This window comes from Microtus ochrogaster, linkage group LG1, assembly GCF_000317375.1.
Source record: "Microtus ochrogaster isolate Prairie Vole_2 linkage group LG1, MicOch1.0, whole genome shotgun sequence".
Classification (NCBI taxonomy): Eukaryota; Metazoa; Chordata; class Mammalia; order Rodentia; family Cricetidae; genus Microtus; species Microtus ochrogaster.
The window spans coordinates 2,757,182-2,777,766 of record NC_022027.1 but is presented as its reverse complement, the minus strand read 5'-3'; the positions used below and the strand labels follow the sequence as shown (position 1 = coordinate 2,777,766).

The 20,585-nt window shown below is 54.3% G+C and overlaps 2 protein-coding genes across 6 annotated transcripts in view; both read right to left on the bottom strand.

The window, feature by feature from the left end:
• Positions 1 to 5,158: 5,158 nt before the first annotated feature.
• Slc39a3 (solute carrier family 39 member 3) lies at positions 5,159 to 9,591 on the bottom strand. 4 transcript variants are annotated; one of them, XM_026785258.1, is made up of 4 exons: positions 9,519 to 9,591; positions 7,906 to 8,107; positions 7,073 to 7,403; positions 5,159 to 6,070 (listed from the first exon to the last, which is right to left on the bottom strand). In XM_026785258.1, the coding sequence occupies exons 3-4, from the start codon at positions 7,280 to 7,282 to the stop codon at positions 5,327 to 5,329; spliced, it is 954 nt and encodes a 317-aa protein (XP_026641059.1). In that variant the 5' UTR covers positions 7,283 to 7,403; positions 7,906 to 8,107; positions 9,519 to 9,591; the 3' UTR covers positions 5,159 to 5,326. The 4 variants fall into 4 exon arrangements, with proteins under 4 accessions (XP_026641059.1, XP_005359071.1, XP_026641060.1 ...); XM_005359014.2 differs by having other exon boundaries at positions 7,906 to 8,003; XM_026785259.1 differs by lacking the exon at positions 9,519 to 9,591 and adding an exon at positions 8,151 to 8,908 and having other exon boundaries at positions 7,906 to 8,003.
• A 5,470-nt stretch (positions 9,592 to 15,061) lies between these two features.
• Positions 15,062 to 20,585, bottom strand: part of Sgta (small glutamine rich tetratricopeptide repeat containing alpha) — a 16,874-nt gene continuing 11,350 nt past the window's right edge. For both annotated transcript variants that reach the window (XM_005359012.2, XM_026785106.1), the window contains exons 5-12: positions 20,333 to 20,432; positions 19,788 to 19,892; positions 18,786 to 18,924; positions 18,370 to 18,432; positions 17,793 to 17,830; positions 16,778 to 16,867; positions 16,543 to 16,662; positions 15,062 to 15,992 (exon numbers count right to left, since the gene is read on the bottom strand). In XM_005359012.2, coding sequence (XP_005359069.1) covers positions 16,545 to 16,662; positions 16,778 to 16,867; positions 17,793 to 17,830; positions 18,370 to 18,432; positions 18,786 to 18,924; positions 19,788 to 19,892; positions 20,333 to 20,432 — 653 coding nt within the window. In that variant the 3' untranslated portion in view covers positions 15,062 to 15,992; positions 16,543 to 16,544. The remainder of the gene's footprint in view (positions 15,993 to 16,542; positions 16,663 to 16,777; positions 16,868 to 17,792; positions 17,831 to 18,369; positions 18,433 to 18,785; positions 18,925 to 19,787; positions 19,893 to 20,332; positions 20,433 to 20,585) is intronic.

Below are 20,585 nucleotides of genomic sequence, written 5' to 3'. Positions count from 1 at the left end.
GGGGGGGGAAGGCTGGAGGCGGGGATGGAAGCAAAGGAGAGTCAGAGAGACTAAAAGGCAAAACAGCACAAAGAAACCCGTCATTGGGTTGTCGTTCACAGGGTAGAGGCTCTGCTTGCCGGGCAGCCCTGGGGTCCATTCCCAGCACCGCAGGCACAGGCAGTGTGGTGCCCGCCTGTCGACCCGTACTGGAGACAGCAGGAGAACCAGGAGTCCAGAATCAGACTCAGCTACAGAGACTGCCTCAAACAAACAAAGAAGAAAAGAGAAAAAGATAAAACCCCATTGTTCTTCTGGTATGTAGTTCAGGGTAGAGCATTTGCCCAACATGCTGAGGCCCTGGCTCCACGCCCACATCGCAGGAAAACGGAGCAGAACTTTACTTTGTTGGACCAGCAAGAGGGCTCGGCTGAGAAAGGGGCTTGCTGCCAAGCCTGATAGCCGGAGCTGGATCTCTGGGACTCACTTGGTGGGTGGAGAGAGCCAGTCCCAAATTGTTCTCTGACCTCAGCACACACACAGAAAAACTGATAAATAAAATGTAATTTAAATTTTATTTTAAAACCTAGTGGGGCCGGGCCGTGGTGGCACATGCCTTTAATCCCAGCACTCGGGAGGCAGAGGCAGGCGGATCTCTGTGAGTTCGAGACCAGCCTGGTCTACAGAGCTAGTTCAAGGACAGGCTCCAAAGCTACAGAGAAACCCTGTCTCGAAAAAAAAAAAAAAAAACCACCTAGTGCGGGTAGCCTTTAATCCTAGCACTCTGGAGGAAGAGGCATGTGGATCTCTGTGAGTTTAAGGACAGCCTGGTCCACAAAGCGAGTTCCAGGACAGCCAGGGGTACATTTAGAGAAAACCTGTCAAAAGAAAAAAAAGAAAGAAAGAACGAAAGAAAGAAAAGAAAAAAGAGAGACAGAAAAGAAAATGTTTTGTTTGTGACATGGTCTTGCTCTGTAGATTAGGCTGGTCCTCCTATTACTGGGATGGAAACCATGTGCCCCGGGCCTCCACTTAGCCCTCTGCTGTGTTTCCCCCACCCCCACCCACCTCCTCCTCCCCCTCCTCAGTTCTTTTGTTGGTGTTTTGTTTTCAGAGCAGGATCTCTTTATGCTGCTCTGACTGTCCAGGAACTGTTCTGTAGCCCAGGCTGGCCTCAAATTCACAGAGATTCGCCTGCCTCTGCCTCCTGGGCGCTGGGGTTAAAGGTGTGTGCCGCCACCACCCGGCCCTCTCCTCAATTCTAACGTGGCTCCTTCTTCTGGGTCATAGTCCAGTTTGGTGTGTGTGTTCAAGGATCTCATGGTCCAGTTCTCCTTTTCCTGTAAGTGCCTCAACCTGGGCTGGCTAGAGCTAAGATTCACCTCCCTCCTACCCTTGCACTGCGGGGACCCTCAGACGGTGTCTCCGTTCCTCCTACCCTGAGTCCAGAGATGGAAAGTAAAACCTCTGTCCCACGGAAGCACCCCTAGCAACTCCTGCCATCACCCCTCAGTAGCTGGAAACAAACCCACAGAGTGGCCCCCTTTCTCAGGCGCTGGGTATGGAGGAGGGGGAGGCTTGGGGCGAGCAGTCAAGCTTCCTCTGACTGGGCTCCTGGCCACCTGGCTTCCCTAAAAGACCAACAGTGAGCGCTAAGCCCAGCTCTGGCCGGCTCCCTGGCTCCTTCAAGTATCAGCCCAGGCTGACTCACACAGAGGTGCCTGTCCACATACTGATGCTATTTATAGACGCCAGGCCAGGCTCTGGGATCAGGAGCCACTGGAGACAGGTTCGGTTCCTGCCTCCTCCCACAGCAGGGCTCTGTGGCTGGCTGGGGCTTGGGGTATTGCGCTCTGCCCCACCTTGCAGAGTTGTGTAGGACAGGTATCTGGGCACAGGAGCTCAGGAGCCCTAGAGGCTAGGCAGCCCACACCGCAATCTGGAGTTCTAGTCTGCCTACCAAGCCCTGCTCTACCCCCACCAGCAGAAGGGGCTGCAGAAAGGGCCTGGGGAGATTGCTCAACCATGAAGTCATGAAGTGCTTACCAACAGGACCTGAAAAAGATCCTCAGAACCCAAATCTATTTAGCAGCATGGTTCGACCCTGCCAGGGCAGCACCAGGGAGGCTGAGGCATTGCAACTGCGAGCCCCACCATGCTGACGCTGCCTGAAACATCAAGGAGGGGGAGGGCAGCGGGTAGCTCAGCGGTTAGTGCTGGCCGCTCTCAGAGGACATGGTGCCTCACAACCATCTGTTACTCCTGATGCTACCTTCAGACCTCTGCAGGCACTGCACAGGCACACACACACCAGCCACACAAAGAAAATCCCAAAATACATGGACTGGCATTTTGGAGCCCAGTATTTTGTCTGTTTGAGACAGCAGCTAGATGTGCTGCCCCGACCAGCCTGGACTCTGTGGAGACAGATGATGTCATCTCCTGGTCTCTTTGGGGACTAGAGACACACGTTGTGCAAAGACAACATGGATGCAAAACATCCACTCACAAAAACAAAATAGACCAAAAATAGTTCAAATCCTTATTTTATTTTTTTCTTTATATTTTATATGCCTTGGTGTTTTGCCTGCATGTATATCTGTGTGAGGGTGTTAAATTCTCTGGAACTGCCATATGGGTGCTGGGAATCAAACCCGGGTCCTCTGGAAGAGGAGCCAGTGCTCTAACCACTGAGCCATCGCTCCAGCCCCGCTTATTGTATTTTTTGAAGCAGTGCTCACTTTGTAGATTAGGCTGGCCTGGAACTCACAGATATCCACCAGCCTCTGCCTCTGGAATGCTGGGATTAGTCATGGATATTATGCCCGGTTTAAAAACTATTTTCTTAGCTGGGTGGCAGGCGGATCTCTGTGAGTTCGAGGTCAGCCTGGGCTACAGAGCTAGTTCCAGGACAGCCAGAGCTACAGAGAAACCCTGTCTCAAAACAAAAACAAAGTAAAACCCCCCAAATCAAAAAAAACCCTCATTTTTTTACATGGGGGGAGCACACACCTGTGCCTGCACAGGTGCCACTGAGCACCTGTAGGAGCAGGACAATTGGCAGGAGTCAGTTCTGTCACTATAAATAGACAACTCCCCCCTTGCCCACTGAGTTATCAGCCTTGTCCCTCGACTTTTCTTCCTTCTGTGGGGACAGTGCCTGCTGATACTGATGTGTTCATTTCGTTCCTCTCAGAATGGCAGCTTCCTAAGTTCAGGGGGGCATGGGGACGACTTACATGTGTGACCCCCTCCCCTGGAAGACTCAGGGAGACATCTGGGACACGTGTTTGTCCCAGATCAGGGAGCTCCTGGGTAAGGGCAAGTGGAGTCCGCAGACACCCAGAAGGCCCCAGCCCCCATGGGGAAACCCAGACTGAGGTGCTCCCTTGGGCGGGTGGGATGCAGGCAACGGCCGTCCTGGCCCCCTGCAGCAGCGAGAAAGGCAGGGCGCCAGGAGCTGCATGCTGATCTCGCCTGCCGCACTAATAACTTCTGTTAGCGGAACACAAACAAGCCCTGAGAGGCTGACACGTTATTACAGATCAGCAGTGAAGTTGGGCCGCCCGCCCCACCCTCTCCTCACATCCCGCTTTCTCCCTGCTGTGTCCCCACAGGACGCGGTGTGTGTGGGTGGCCATGGGCGGTACCACCTCTCCAGTCATACCTGCGCGGTCAGAGGGGAGGGGTCACTGTGGTGCCAGGCAGGATGCTCATCCTGCTTCTTTGCACTCCAATATGAGATGTGACTGGTTTCATTGACATAAGCTCCCGACCGTGACCTGCTTGAGTCCTAGTCCACAGCACGGGGAGCCCTAGGGCCTCGTGAGTTCCCAGGCCCACTTCTTTGCCCACTACACACGTGGCCAGGCAGGCCTGAGGAGTGATGGCGGTTGTCTCCTGGGCCTGGGATCCCCACCCCTCCAAGGATGCTGCTACCTGGACCCAAAGGTCTGTAGGGGAGGCAGAAGCTCCCACAGTTGCCAGGGAGCTGGTGCTTGGGATGACTCTGAGACTCAGAGGACTGATGGGGAGGGGACCAGGTCCATGGTGACAGGCACACAGGCTTGCTGGTGTTCCCAGGGGTAGAGTAGTTGGTGCTGGGGAAAGGGTCCCACTTAATACAACCATAGGGGGTACAGTCTTCCTGCTGGGATGGTCAGACAGGGATCAGGCACGTCCTACTCGGGTATGGTCTTTTGTCACCTACACCCACACCTGCGCTGGCAGTGGCTCCATGGGGCTCACCTGGGCTCAAGGGAAGATGTGGAACACTTAGATGTCCTATGGGTGTTATGTGGAGGGTGGAAGAAAAGCACCAGGGGAGTGCCAGGTGGCACTGTGGGCGTGTCCCCACACCTGCAGGGACGGGGTTAGACTTCATGGTATCAACAGTTGGTCCCTCCCTGGAGGCACCAGGTCCCACACGCCCTGTCTGGAAGTGCCATGTGAACCCTGGCTTATTACAGCACTGAGGTGGCCCAGGCCCTGGGGCTCTGGGGACACTGCCTAAGGTCCGGTTGTCCCCAAGGCCCTGTTCTTTGTACCTCATATCTTCTGAGTAGGACCCAGGCAGGGGGTCACCTTGCCATGGTGATGGGGCACTAGGTAGGAGTCTGACATCCAGCCACCAAGGGGACAATGTTGAGGTGGCGCCTGGTGGACAGAGCCAAGGTCATGAAAAGGGGTAGGCTGTGCTAGCCTTAAGTCCCCAGAGGAAGAGTTCTCACTCAGGTTGTCCCAAGATGCTAGTGTTGCCATGGTGACAGGCACCATGGTTGCTAGGAGCTGAGTTCCTGCCTGCATCCTGGGAGTCTCCCCTTGTGTCTTCTGGAGACCCCAGTGGTGAGGACATAACTCAGATGTGACCACCAAGCCACTCTCCACATCCCACTCCCTCCCAGGAGACCACACACTTTGGGTTCCTGAGGGCCCGGCCAGTGCTGGGGTGTCCCCTGGGAAGGAGTTCCTTGCTCATTTGATGCACCTGTCACACGGCATGCTGGAGCAACAGGAAAAACTTGGGTGAGAATGGTGGGCAGGGCCTGGGCTACACAGAACATGTTGGGAACATGGGGTGGAGGGTGCAGCGGCTCCCCATGCTTCATCCCTGGTGGCTCAGCAGTGTTGGCAGGGACAGGTGGAGTGACGGGGACATGAGGTGACATGGCCACAAGGCTTTGGTAAAGAACTTTAAGACTTCTTTTGAAAGCATTATCAGTGGGTGGAGTGCGGGAAGCCCCGTGTGGGCTGTGGCCCTGGAGTGCGGCTGGCACAGGACGTGACCTGTGTGTCCTGTGGAAACCTACAGCTCGAGCGGGCAGCAGGTGACAGGCAGGCAAGTCCGTCACCACTTGAGGAAGACCATGCCGGCCAGGACGGCATAGCCCAGCACGAGGAACAGCACCTTGAGCAGCTGCTCGCTCCTCTCCTCCAGCTCCTTGGCCAGGATTTCCAGGAAGGTGACGAACAGGAAGGTGCCACCGGCCAGGCCCTGTAGCAGCGCCGAGGCCACACTGCTGCCCACGCTGCGGGCGCTCTCGATGCCCAGGCCCAGCCCGATGCCCACGGGGATCATGGCGCTCACGGTCACTGCCAGCTTGGCTGCGTCCCTCAGCGGCACTGCACTGCGGGCCATGCTGATGCCCAGGGCCACAGCCACCAGCGTCTCGTGGATAGCCACACCCACAAACAGGCTGATCACACGCTCACCCTCCTCCTGCAGCCCCAGCGCCAGGCCCTCGAACACCGAGTGTGCCGACAGCGCGAATACCAGGCTGAGCAGCCGCAGCGGGCCGGGGCGTCCTAGCTCCCGCAGCCGCAGCCCTGCACCATGTGTGTGCGCTGTGGGCTCGGGGAAAAGCCCGCGGCCGCGGCTGCCCGCACCCACAAACGGGCTCTCATACTCAGAGTCGCTCCCGGCATCTGAGCCTGCGTTGAAGGTCTCCAGGTCGATGAAAGGCGGCCGCTCCCGGCGGAAGGTCAGCACCAGCTGCTCCACAAACACGGTGAGGAAAAAGCCCACCATCATGAGTGTCTCTGCCAGCGGGTAGTCCGTGCTGATGTGGCCCAGGCTCAGCACCTGCCGCAGCTGAAGGGAACAGGACTGAGTCAGCTGCAGGCGGCCCATTCCAGGCAGGGGACCCTCGGGAGGCGCTCAAGGGCAGCCTGGGCTGCGTGGAGACCCGGCCTGAAGGAGTCACTCGTGTGTGCCACGCAGAGCTGGTGTGGTGGCAGGCAACAAAAGACACAGCCCAGGTCACACCAAGGCTGAAAGCCAGGGGGCCCAAGTGTGCCTGAGCATTTCCTCGCTCAGGTTCTGACACCAGCACCGCCAAAAACAAAGTGTTTTTAGAAAAAAAAAAGGGGGGGGGGGGGGGGAGGTGGCAAGACGGCCCAAGGGTGATGGTACTTGCAGCCTAGTCTGACATTCTGAGTTCAAATCCGTGGGACCCACTGACTCCAGAAAGCCTCTGGCATCCACACGCACTGGCACACACACAATAAATACTCAACTACTCGGGACACACATGCAAAGCTGCCCTCCGCCCTCCTGGGCTGCTGCAGCCATGGGACAGGGTGCCCTCTTCCCTCCCAGCAATGGATCCGGCCACGAGAGGCAGCATCTGTGAACTCTGCTTGAGCCAAAGGATGCGTGGGGCCTACCCCCTAATGCGGTGAGGTGTCAGTGGACAGGAACTAGCAAGGCCACTGCACAAGTTCAGGCCTGGAGGAGGGGAAGGTACCTGAGGGCTGGGTGAGGCCAGGTCACCAGAGCCACACACTCACTGACAAAGAAAGTGGCCACCATAGCTTGTGGTTCAGAAGGCAGAAGCTGGACCTGATGGGCTGGGGCTTCGCAGAAAGAGCCAAGCCCCCCCACGCCCTGGAGGAGAACACCCCAGCCCAGGACTTCCTGAGCTCACTGTGGCCTTGAAAGAGACAGCCCAGGCTGCAGGACTGAGACCCCAAGTCGCTGATGGTGAGGCAGCTGCCGGAAGGCTACGCCTACCCAGGCCCTTCTGTGAGACAATCCTTCACATGTGCCCAGTAGGGAGCCCCCATTAGCCCTCCCCCACCTGCAGGGTCTCACCTTGTCTCTCACTGCAGGCAGCAGTGCGTTGAAACACGTGGCCAGGAAGACACCACCCCCGAAGGTGTTACACAGAGAGAGGACCTTTTTCGAGCGGTGCGCCTTCTCGAAGTCGGCCTCAATGACCTTCACGGGCAACAGCGAGCCCAGCAGCATGAAGAAGAACATGCCCACCATGCAGAGGAGCTTCACCACGAGGAGCTTAGTCATAGTGGCCACCAGGGTCACACCGGTCACCGCAGGGCCAAACCACACATGGAGTCACACACCAGAGCTTCAGGGGCTACCGGCCCCAGCCACAGGGCTGGGGGCTCATGGCTCTGCCCGGCAGCTGTGAGGACAACGGCAGCCACGTTAGCCATGGGAGTCACTAACCGGTCAGCCATGCTCGACTCACAGGCGGTTCCTGAGACCCTGCCTCCAAAACCAAGATGGCGAGGGGCTGAGGACAACACATGCACACATGTGCACACACGCGCACACTCACACAGGAAACATGAAACTCAATACTATTTAGCATCTGGCCCCTGCTGCCATGTGCCTGGTAACCACCTTGGCCGAGTGGCTTCTGTGCTGTGCACAGGTACAGAATGCTCCCATCGGTGTCAGGACACTCTCAGGGCACTCTCTGGGGTACTGCTACCCTGACAAGGGACTCAGTCTGTTACCAGGAGGTTAGGCCTCAGCTCACCTCACACCAGCTTGCCTGTCTTGAACGACAGGCCTGTACCAGCCCCAGGGTCTCTGCGAAGACCACTCCTTATATTCTGGAAGTTGGAACAGCCTCCTCTAGACACCTAAGCCACGCTCCCGACTGGACCCCTGGTACCCACCTCGAGGCCTGGTGCAGAGCAGGCGTGAGGTGACAGGTGGCTGAGCGAGCGGATGTGGTGGCCAAAGTGTAGGCTGTTCCTATGTGACTCTGTAGATCCTGTCTCACAAAACATCAACACCGTCGTCCTGGCTGCTGACCGCAGTCCCCAGCTCTCCCCTGCAGTCAGGGCCTTCCCAGGGCCTGTTCAGCCCCGCCCCTTCCTACGGCACCAGAAGGAACTATATACTTGGAGTTGTTCGGTACCTTGATGACCAGGACGTGGTGCACACACATTGATCCAGTCAGGAGTTCTGGACTCAAGTGCGAGACCCTGCCCCAATGTGCAAACAGAGGCTGGGAAGGATGGCAAAGTTAGGGCACCGGCTGTACCCACAGCTCTGGGAAACCGACGCCCCCTTCTGGTCACATATGGGATGCGCAGACACGAATACAGAGAACACCCATTGTTTATAAGTGAAGAAAGATCAATGAAGACACCGACATGGATGTCTGGACTATATACATGCGCACTCTCACAAAACGACCAATTACAAACTGTGCTGGGCCAGCCGGGGCAGTGCACACCTTTAATTCCAGCACATGGGAGGCAGAGACAGGCGAATTTCTGAGTTCAAAGTCAGCCAGGTCTACAGCGTGAGATCCAGGACATGTACAAATCTCAGCACAAGGGACAATGAGGTGGGAGAATTACCACCAAGGTTGAGATCAGCCTGGAAAACTCAGCAAGACCCTAATTCAAAATAAAATTATAAACCATAAATTCAGTTAAAAATGAGATAAAATAATGAAACAAAGCTCAAAGTGTAAATAAAGGTGCCATACCAAGTCTAAGGACTCGAGAAGACCCTGAGAGACGTGAGGAAAAGAGAGAATGGATCCTGCACGTTGTCCTGACTTTGCACACACTACTCTCCACAACAAATATGCACACTCCTTTAATCCCAGCACTTTGGAGGCAGAGGCAGGCTGATCTCTGAGTTTAAGGTCAGCCTGCTCTAGGTAGGGAGTTAAGTTCCAGGGCAGCCTGGGCTACGTAGAAAGACCCTGTCTCCAAAAGAAAAATAATTAAATGAAAAAATAATAAAATAGGAGCTGGAGAGATGGCTTAGCAGTTAAGAATGCCTGCATTCCACCCATCCCCAGGGGATCCGACCCCTTTTCTGGCCACTGCACACATGTGATGTACATACAGACAGGCACACACCCATATACAAAATAATTTGAAACGAATTTCTTTTAAGGAAAATAACGAAATAAAATTAAGTAAGGTAAGATGAAATAAGGTAAGGCTAAAATTAACTTCGATTTTAAAATATTAAAAATGAATGATATAATTAAGTAAACTTTTAAAAAACCGAAAATAGACCTTCCCACCGTGAACACAAGGCCTAGAGTATACAACAGGCACCCAACAAATGCCTGCTGTGTGTGGATGGATGGCCCAGAGGCCGTGCGGGCTGAGAATTGCTCGGGCAGCCGCTCCCTGGGGCCGACGGGGCGGGGTGGGGGCCGACGAGCTCCTTCTCTCTCTGAGCACTTATTGAGCGCCTACTGTGTGCCCCGCGCAGCCGCGCTCGGGATCGGCCCCGCCCCGCCCCGAGCCCCTCGTACCTCCGCCAGGTCCCAGAGCCTCCGGCCGGTGCCGCCCGCCGCCAACCGCCGCGCCGTCCGGACCCCGCCGCAGCGGACCAGCCGAGACCCCCGGGCCTGGAAGCCGCTGCCCACGCCCCGCCCACGCCAGCGTCTATTGGACGCTGTCAGCGCCACTCGACAGTCCCCTAATTCTATTGGCCCTCCCTGCTGCCAATCGTTCTGCAACGCCTACCGGCTCCGGAAAGCAGTTCCCCTCCCAGCTATGAATGCAACTACCAAATGCTTCCGACAGAAAACAGGAACGTAGACATAAAGTTCCGGAAGGAGCTGCTTCCGGGAGCTATCCAGGGGTGCATGGTGCTGAATGCCTGTGAGCCTGTGATTGATAGCGATTTCCTACAGATAATGAAACTTTCTTGAAGCCCCTCATGATGACTTAAGAAGATAACTGAGTCCACCAAATATCTGTTGACAGCAGGCATAAATCCAAGCTCAAGAGATCTACTGTGCCCCGTAACAACCACAGTTAATGACAAGGTACTCCCTCTCACACACCTGCAGCCCAGGAACTGTCTCCTGAAATGGCGTGGCGCACCTGAACAGACTATAGATGCCAACAGCATGGGCACTACCCATATGCTTTGTTACCTTTTTCTCTTTTTTTTTTTTTTTTTTTTTTTTTTTTTTTTTTGTTCAAGACAAGGTTTGTGTAGTCCTGGTTTTCCTGGAACTAACTCGGTAGGCAGGCAGGTCTCAAGCTCAGAGATACTCCTGCCTCTTCTTCCAGAGTGATCAAAGTTGTGTGCCACCACCACACGGCGATTTGGTTTGATTTTACATGTATGAGTGCTTTATCCACAAGTATATCTATGCGCCGTGTGTGTCTCTGGTGACCAAGGTCAGAAGAGCTGATCCCCGTGCACAGCACACCAAACACGTGTCCTCCACAGGAGCCGCTAGTACTCTTAACTGCCAAGCCATGTATCTAGTCCTGGTTTCTTTTTTTATTGCTGAATGTTATTCCATTGACTGGATCAATTAGATCTGCTTAGCTGTTGTTGGAGAGTCAGGATGTTTCCAGACAAAAACCCTCTCTAAAGAACCTTACCTGCCATCACACGAAGAACTTCCCTCCCCATGGCTAACAGATGCGTCAGATGGGGCTTGCGGCACACCCTCGCCACTGGGCATCTCCTCGTTGGAGCCGGAGTCACTCACACAATGACGTTAAGCAAATAAGGTTGACAGCATCATTAATAATAATCTGAGCTCAACTTCTTGTCACTACAACAGATTCTCTGAACTGATCACCTTACTTTTTAAAAAGATTCAGCAACCTGGAAAGTGGGGGGGGGGTGATGGCTACAGGGCAGAGAGATGGGGGCACTGAAATCTTCAGTGGGTCAAAGAATCTTGGCTCACAAGAATGATGACCTGAGGGCTGGAGAGATGGCTCAGAGGTTAAGAGCACTGACTGTTCTTCCAGAGGACCCGGGTTCAATTCCCAGCATCCACATGGCAGCTCACAACTGTCTGTAACTTCAGTTCCAGGGGATCTGACACCTTCACACCAATGCACATAAAATAAAAAAATTAAATAGAACCATAAAAATAAATAAGCAAATTTTATAAAAAAAAATGACATATATTACAAAGTTCCCAAACTTCTGTCAGAGACGAGCTTCGAGAAAAATACCACTTACCAGGGCAGGGGCACTGGGATCAGAAGAGTTAGTAAAAATAATAAAACAGAAGCATAGGATAGTATTAGGAGGGAGTTACAGTGAGTACTGAAATCGCCTGCGTTTAATTTCCAATTGTTAAAATACCCGACACCAAAAGGTAGGAGTAGATGAAAAGAAACATGCATTAGCATACATAATAAAAGGGAATGAACAGACCAATTGAAGGTTTCGGGCTACCTTCTTAGATAAACACTCTGTTGCTACAAGAGGGCAAGTCAGACTCACACCCTAGACCAAAACATCCTGCAGGCAAACCATTCCCTATGTCATCTTCCTAAAGAATAGGAACTTAGTGGATCCTTGGACTTTCTATCCCTGAAATACAAGGTCTGGATATTATATTAGCCAACCCTATTGACAATAACCTCTCCCTCCAAATCTAAGTGGGACCTCTGTTTGAGAAACTGACAATAACCTTGAAGGAATAGAAGTTCCAGCTCTATGACCTCTGCTCGAGGTGGAAATAGGCTCACACATCTGGGACTCCACAAATTCCAACCCCGAACATTGATGAGCGGATAGAAATGTCGTGGTTTGTCCATACAGTGCAGAACCATGCAGCAATCAAAATGACTAAACTGTGTGCGATGACATCGTGTTAAGAGAGCCCAAAGGATGCAAAAGAAAGTGCTAGGACCACAGCTCTAAAATATCCCAGGGAAAGGCATCGTTAGCTGAAGGAAAGCAGTTCACGGTGGGTCTGTAGGAAGTGAACTGTAACAAGCACCAGGGAAGTTTGCGGTGAAGGGTTTTGTTTTTTGTTTGTTTGGTTGGTTTTCTGAGGCAGGGTTTGTCTGTAGCTTTGATGCCTGTCCTGGAACCAGCTCTTGTAGACCAGGCTGGCCTCGAACTCAAAGATCCACCTGCCTCTGCCTCCCGAGAACTGGGATTAAAAGCGTGCACCACCACCACCTAGCTGTAGTGAAGGCTACAGGAATGTTTTTTTTGTTGTGACCCCCAAACTTACATAGCAATGGGAGGGAAGCCCCTCCTAGCCACCAGCAAGCGTGCAGACCATTGGCCTTTCTTGTCTGAATTCTTGAGACAGGGCCTAGCTCTATAGTCCACTCTGGCCCTGAACTTCTGATCCCTCTGCCGTTAGTCTTCCTAGTGTTGGGATGGCAGAAGTAAAACTGGTTCTGTGGTTTGGATCTTGAATGGAACAGGAGAAGCAGGAATCAGACACCCCTGAGAATAGGTCTAACCCAGTGGAGTTTGGGAGCTCCTTGCAGCTCCATCTACAGCCCCAGTTCCTCGGGGAAGGGCTCTGTCTGCCCAATTTGTGAATGAATGGCCCACACCAGAGTGCTGGCCCCAGCTGAGACTCAGGGACATTTCATCCTGTTCCTGCAAGGAGAAGCTGCAAGGCTCACATCGGGGCTGGTCAGGACTCACACCAGGGTTGTTTCCAGGCTGAGGGCCTGATGCTGCAAGCCTTGGGGGCTGGAGACAGCAACGTGGGGCTCCCCCTGCTGGCCACGATTGGAACGGTGCCGCCCTCTCTAGTTTGATCTTAAATTCTGATCAAACAAATTTTGTCAAACTTTTAAAAATAAATTTTGCCTGCAGGAAGGAGACACATGGAAATCTACACAACCTCTGGTCATTTTCCCTTTTCTCTCTGGTAGCCCTGGCTTCCCTGTAATTCACTCTGTAGACCAGGCTGTCCTTGAACTCAGAGATCTTCCTGCCTCTGCTTCCCCTGGGCTGGGACTCAGTTTATTACTTTTTGCCGGCATGTGTGTCTATGCACCATGTGCAGTGCTATAGGAGGCCAGAATGGGACATCACATCCTCTGGAACTGGAGTTACAGTTGTGAGCAGCTGAGTGGGTGCTAGGAACAGAACCTAAGTCCTCTAGAACAGCCAATGCGCTTAAGCACTGAACCATTTCCTGCCCTGACATTGAAAGCCAAAAACATTGCTGAGCAGTGATGGCACACGCCTTTATTCCCAGCACTTGGGAGGCAGACCTGTTTTATGCCAGCCTGGTCTACATAGAGAAATCCTGTCTCAAAATAACCAAACCAAACCCAGCGCTGGTGTATAACATGCTGGGGATGGGCCAGGTTAGCACAGGCTCAAGTTATTCTCTGTGGGGTGTCTGGGCCCTGCAGTGTCCTTGGACCACACCAACTCTAGGCCAGGAAAGGACATTCAGTGTCAAGTAGCCATGTGTCCACACACACGACTTGAGCCCCAAAGTGTCATGTCACCACAGGCACAAAGTACAAGCAGAAGCTATGACTATGCAAACCCATACTACCCACACCTTACGCCTTACTACCTAGCTATAGCTGGCCTTGAACTGATTCTCCTGTCTTCTCAAGGGCCAGGATAACAGGCTTCAGAGTCCCTGCCCCATTATTTAGCCCTCTTGTGGGTTGCTGACTTCAAGGGTGCCATGGGCTATAATGGAGAGCGTGCACATAGTGAAGAAACCACCCAAGGAGATGGAGTCACATTTTCCATAAGGCAAGGCTGAGCCAGGGTGTGATCTTGAAATTCTGTGGACCATTCTTCCAAGAGACAAGATGCTAAATAGAATGGCATGGCTGCTTCCTGGCTGCACACTTTTTCTGAAACAGCGTTTGTTTGTTATCCCTGGCTGTCCTGGAACTCACTCTGTAGCCCAGGCTGGCCGCAAACTCGAGATCCACCTGCCTCCGCCTCCTGAGTGCTGGGATTAAAAGCGGTGCCACGACCTTCACCCAAGGGCACACAGCTTGTTTCTGAGCATATTCTACTCCATCCCCCCCCCTCAAAAATGAGGATCTTGATATACGTGAATCAGTGTCCTTAAAGATGGGCCAGCCATGATGGCTGGCCTGGTAAGGGCACATACCCCCGAATTTGAAGAGTCTAGTTCCATCGCTGAGTGCCACATGATAGGAGACACCTGACTGACATCACATGCATGTTGTGGCATGGACACACCAAAGAACCCCCCACCCTTTTTAAAAATTTCCTACTCAGGGTTTTTGTGTGACCCTGGCTGTCCTGGAACTCGCTCTGTAGATGAGGCTCGTCTCCAACTCTCAGAGACCTCTGCCCTCCCGAGTGCCAGGATCACCACCATGAAGTTCTCACAGTTACTGGCTCTGACAACAAATGAGAACAGCTGTCTTGGTAACAGGCAGACAGGTAGAAGTAGGTGTCTGTCGTCAACTGCAAGTCTCTCTCCAATACTAATCACTGCACCCCAAAAGCATGGCCTCCAAGGCAGATGATCACCAACACTGGGGACCATACAGTCAGGCCCTGGGGTTACTCACCCTGAAGACTACAGAATAGGCTAAGGCCATTCTCTGCAGTCACTCAGAAACACACAGAGATTGGTCCTAAAGGCCTGTGCCTCCATAGCCAAGATCTTGCTGGGTGCCGGCCTCCATCTGCCTCCCTGACAGGGCTTGGTTTCCTGTTGCCTGTGAAGCTGATAGCAGGGAAGGGACAGGGTAGCTGGCTGCAAGGCTGGGTCTTCAAGTCCGAGGGCAGGAACCCCACTTCCCATGGGTGCAGGCCCCACCCCCACGGACCTACCAGTAGCCTGCATCCAACTCTAACCAACCGTTTCCCATGTGTACAGTATCTGAGGGGCCTTGCCATGTCTCCTGTGTGCCAGGTGGACAGACTGACCCTCCAGGCTGTGGTGTGTCATCAGGTGGACAGACTGACCCTCCAGGCTGTGGTGTGTTATCAGGGGGACAGACTGACCCTCCAGGCTGTGGTGTGTCATCAGGTGGACAGACTGACCCTCCAGGCTGTGGTGTGTTAGTTGTCAGGTCCATGGGATTCAGGCTGACACGGGAGGCCAAGTATCACCCTTGTCTCTTTATTACCCAGGAGTTCTGTGCCCAGGTGGGCCCTGCTGCGGCCTGCAAGTGGACGGCACTGGCCACAGGGCCCATCTTCCTACTGGCTACCTACAACACACACAGCTGACACTACTGCTGGTTCGGCTGTCCTGTGATCTTGCCTCCCGCTCCTGGAGCTGAGAGCGGGGGGTGGGGACAGCTACATGGCCTCACTCACTGTACAGACTGCCCCTGAACAAAAATGGTTCTGGTGGCTGTTTCAGGGCTCATCACATGGCACGGGACCAACACCCCCAGACTGCCCACCAACCCGAGACACTGAATTCCCATGAGATGGAGGACAGGAGGGCACAGACGGGGCAGGATGCCCATGTCTTCTGTCCGGGCTGAGGATGGAGCAGGACTGCTAATGGCTGTGAAGAGGAGACATGGACAGTCCGCAAGTGGGGCAAACGTCACAGATCTCGTCTGTGTGGCACAGGCCACTCAGATAAGTCAGGCAGGGGCACCTGTTGGGACCTGCAACCCAAGTGTGGGCACAGAACGCTGGCACCTGGCTGGGGCTGGCAGTGGACGCTTCCCAGGGGGCTGAGAGTCAACCATTCAAGTCCCTTTAAACCAGGCAGGGTAGGGCTTGGGACCCAAGGGCCCAGAACACACCCGTGGCTCCCATGCTGCCCTGCACCCTCAGCAGCTTCCCTAGGTGCTGAAGGAGAGGGTGCTGGTGTGTGGCTGTCCGGTTGACTCTTCCGGAAAGGGATGGGGGCGGAAAGAATACAAAAAACGGAAGTGGGGGATTGGGAATGAAGAGAAACACAGGGGGCGAGTCCGTCTTAACATGCAGGTCCAGTCTCTCTCTCTTGGACAGCCTGACGGAGGAAATGCTAAAACACCAGGAGGCCGAGGAGCGATGGGATCACCACACAGATGAGCTGTGGATAGAAGCCAGGGCAGTGAAAGCCAGGACCAGACTAGGGGTCCAGCAAAGGAGGCCAGACGGGGACACCCGGGTGCAGTATGGCTTCAGGGAAACTACCAGCAGTTGAATGTGGTGGCAGACACCTGTCGCCTGGTCTCTAGTTTGGGGACAGCTTTGGTAACTTGAGACCAAAAACCAAAATACAAAACTAAACATGAGGGCTGGGGGACGGCTCAGCCTGTGAAGTGCTCACTTCTCTCACACCTGAGGACCTGAGTTCAGTCTCCAGAAGCCACACAAATAAATAATCAAGCAGTGTGGAACGAGCCAGCAAACCCAGGAGTGTGACGCGGGAACTGGAGATACAGGGAGCCTGGAGAACCTGACAAAACTCCAGGCCAGTGACACCCCAAAGGCTGAGGTCTGAGGACCAACACCCGAGGTTAGCTCTGGACACAGACACTAATTCTCATGTAGACAGCAAACGGGGAACTTCTTATAGGTACTGACAAGCAGGGACAGGACAGCCCGACCGTCAGCACAGGTAGCACCACTGGGTTTACCTTCACTCTTGCTGCTCCTCGTGGCTGGCGCTGGGTGTCCGGCTGCGCACCACCTGGCTCCGGATCTGCTCCACAAACTCTGGGTTCTGCTGCTGCATCTGCTGTGCAAATTGCTGGCCCCTGTGGACGTCCAGGAGACCAACTGTGCTGCTGCTTCCTGCAGCCTCCTCTCTGGCCTGCCCCTCCCACCCGCGCAGCCTCTCCCTGCCCCTCCCAGACCCACAGCAGCACTCACGCCTGGATGAGGCTGGCCAAGTCACTCTGCGATGAACTGCTGCCCGGGGTGCCCAAGGGGTTATGGCCACCAGAGATCATGCCTGACATCCTGCAGGAGAAAGGACTAAGCACACAGCCTGTGGAGCCCTGCCTCTGTCCCAGGACCCACAGACAACTCGTCAGGTGAGCAGGCTCTTCCCACAGTTGTGCCCCCTCCTCTCGGGCTGTAAGCTGAGTCCACATGTGTTTGCCATGACTGACAATGTGGGGAGCTGGCAGGAATTGGAGGAGACCTCGGACACCCTATAGAGAATGAGCTAGCAGCACCACGCGCACAGCTGCATGGCAGACAGCAGTCAGGACAAATGGCTCCTGACAGCTCTCAACAGGAGGCTCTGAACCATACCATAGCGCCAGGGACCCAAGGGATCTATGTCATTCAAGAGCCGGACACAGAGGCCCAGACACGACGCCATAATGGGAAATAAATGCCCACAACTGGCCCACAGGGTCGAGAGGTCAACCTGTGGGTGCTGAGATGGGGAGAGAACGGGACCAGGGGGACTGAAGGGCTAAGCAGGCAGCGGTGCAGCAGCTGTGTGACAACCTGATGACACGTAAACTCTAGGACAGCAAGGCTGCATTTAATTCAGCACAGAGGTCAAGGCTGTTTTGGTTTACACCAAGGGCTCCAGCCCAGCTGGAGCTACACAGTGGGACCCTGCCTGAAAACATAAATACTAAAGTAGACTTTGGATTTCTCTTATACAAATACAAACTAACAAACAAAAGCAACAACTCTGGCTTTCTCATATTAAAAAAAAATTGTAACAGAGGATGGAGAAATGATTCACAGTTAGAACACTGGCTGCTCCCATCAAAGTCCTGGGTTCTGTTCCCAGCACCCACACGGCAGCTCACAACCAACTCCAACTCCAGTTCCAGGGGATCTGACCCCTTCTGGCCTCACTGGATCACGCGCACATGTCCTCTAGGACATGTGCAGGGAAGGACAGCGGGGCAGTGTCACTTACAGCTGCTGTAGCTGGGGACTGTTCATTAAGCTGGAAGCCTGAAGAGGAAGAAGACAGACGCATTAGGAGGAGGCCAAGCGGGGCCACACTGGCCCCAGGGGACGGACAGTCCCAACAGATTTCTGACTTGACACCGGTTCCTTCCTTTGCAAGGCTGAGGAGGGCTCCAGACCTCACACAGGCCAGTCCCTGCAGAGCCACACCCAACCCCACCATGTTCTCAGTGTCACTGCTTAAGAAGAGGGTCTGGAACTCCGTCCCAGCATCCCAGTGCTTGGCTCTCAGGCCTACACACCATGCCCAGGTACGATGAGCCTTTCAAGGTGAAAACCACTGTTCAACCCCAAACAGCCATGTTTGCCCGGAGATCACACATGGCTGGCGGGGGGGTGGGGGGGTGGGGGGGAGGCACAGCAGCAAGGCCCAGCCCCTTCTCCAAACGGCATGCCCACAGAACCAGACACCCCAGAAGTGACACACAGTGCAGACACAGCACACCACAGCCTCCTCACAGGGCTAGGCTTGGGGCGGGAACCCTGGTCTGGTCTGGTCTGTGGAGGCTGAGCTGTGTACCTACCATGGTGATGAAGTGCGGGTTGTTCAGCAGACCGGCAATGTCCAGGCTGCCCACGCCTCCCGTCTGAAGGAGAAGCATCAGTTAGTGGTGTCTGGAGCCACTCTGGGGAAAAGACGACTGGCCACAGCCCTCAGGGTTTCGGAAGCTCTACACCATTCAGGGAGGGTCCTGCCAGGAGCCCCCAACAAGCCTGCCTGTCACTGTGAACCCCTGCACAGCCTGCACCCCACCACCTTGTCTGTGACCTTCAGACCTGTCACCATCACACAGACCACAGAGGGTCCTGCTCCATGTCCTTAGCTCCTCTATGACCTACATGGCCCCGGGGCCTACTCTGCCCCGTGTTCCTGAAAGCCCTCTCAGAGCAGGGGCTCCAGCATGGCCTCCCATCACCCCCTCTTGTAGAATAGGCTCACGGGACTCGGCGCCTCCCGCAGCTTCAGCTCCGCGATCTTGAGGTTGGACTTGTATGTGTCATTCTCAGGGTCCAGCTCCAGGGCCTTCTTATAGTAAGCCACGGCCTCGGCGTGTTTGTTCAGGCTGGAGAGCGCAAGGCTGGAGACAAGAGGTCAGGAGGCCAAGGAGACTCAGCACCAACCCTCTCCTGTCTCCTTTATGGGCGAAGCGACACGAGGGCGGAGACCCACACAGGGCAGGGGCTCCACGGAGGGCACTCCTCATCCGTGAGACTGAGGTGACACATGTCCAGCACTCGGGAGGCTGGGGCAGGCGGATGGTCTACAGAGTGAGTTCCAGGACCGGCTCTAAAAAGCCCTAGCCTACATCTAAGAATGCTACTGAGTCTCCCAAAAGAACAAAGGGATGGGTCAGTGATGGCACACATCTAATCCCAGCACTAGGAAGAGGCAGGAGGATATCTAAGAGCTTGAGGCCAGTCTGGTCTACAGAGCAGATTTCAGGACCGCCAAGGCTATACAGAGAACAGAGAAACTCTGTCTCAAAAAAAAAATAAATAAATAAATTGATATTAAAAAGAGGGGGGGGGGCGGTGAGTGCTGGAGAGATGGTTCGGAGGGTAAGAGCACTGACTACTCTTCCAGAGGTCCTGAATTGTACTCCCAGCAACCACATGGTGGCTCACAACCATCTGAATGAGATCTGGTGCCCTCTTCTGGCCTGCAGGCAGATATGTGGACAGAACGAACCCTGTATACACAATAAATAAAATAAATCAATCTTTAAAAAGAAAAAAGAAAAACAAAAAGAGGGATGGCGACATACATTTTGTTCACTGCAGGAAGGCCTGCCTGGCTGCACTGCACACAAGGACAGGTGCTCCCAGGCACCTGCCTTGGCAATGAGCACACGACACAGGTATCCAGTCTCCCCGTGCTGCAGCTGCTCGAGGAACACGGTCCTGACCCTGTGGCACACACCGCAGCACCAGCTGCACTTACCCCATGCGGCCATAGGCTTTGCTGTAGCCTGGGTCGATGCCGATAGCACGTTCGCAGTCCTGTACGGCCCCCACATAGTTCCCCAGCTTGCTGTAGGCTGCAGCTCTGGAGAGAGGGGTCAGTAAGCAGACACTCTGGCCCTTCTCACAGAGGACAGAGGCCTCTCTAGGCGCTGGTCTGTGGCAGGAAGGTGGGTGGGCATGATACCCCACTCCACTGGGGCCACAGAGGCTCCAGAGCCTACCACAGACCTTGACAGGGACACACGGCTATGTGTGATTCTGTACCACGTAACGAAAAGACAAAATAAAAAGGACAATAATAGGGTGGGCTATCTGAGTCTCCAGCTGTCTGGTGCAGGCTGCGCTTATCCAGCTCAGGGTCCTAGGTGAGAATCATGCCATTTCAAAAGACACCAGTGCGGACTCTTCCCACACCCTGGGAGACCACCTGACCCTCGCTCTTCACTCGGAGCCATAGTTCAGCACAGTCCACACCTCCCAGGTCCCCCACAGCTGCAACCACGCCCCTGGCCAGACCAGCACCTGTTACAGAAGTAGACGGCATTGGAGGGGTTGAGATCAATGGCTTTGCCGTAGAGGTGCACGGCTGCCTCAAAGTTCTCCAGCTTCATCTGCTCGTTACCTGCGGAGCGAGAGAGGAACATAGGCTGGCCCTTGCTGCTGTAGGCTGACCCACATTGCCACAGGCTAGCCCATGCTGCCATCAACCCCTAGCTCCTTTGGGCTAATATTCCAAAAGGAGAGCCGACGCCTGGGACTTCTTTTTTTTTTTTTT

Coding starts and splice junctions, on each gene's coding strand:
- Slc39a3 (XM_026785258.1), bottom strand. CDS start 7,282: ATGACTAAGCTCCTCGTGGTGAAGCTCCTCTGCATGGTGGGCATGTTC. Junction 6,071..7,072: donor TGCCTGCAGTGAGAGACAAG/GTGAGACCCTGC, acceptor TGTTCCCTTCAG/CTGCGGCAGGTGCTGAGCCT.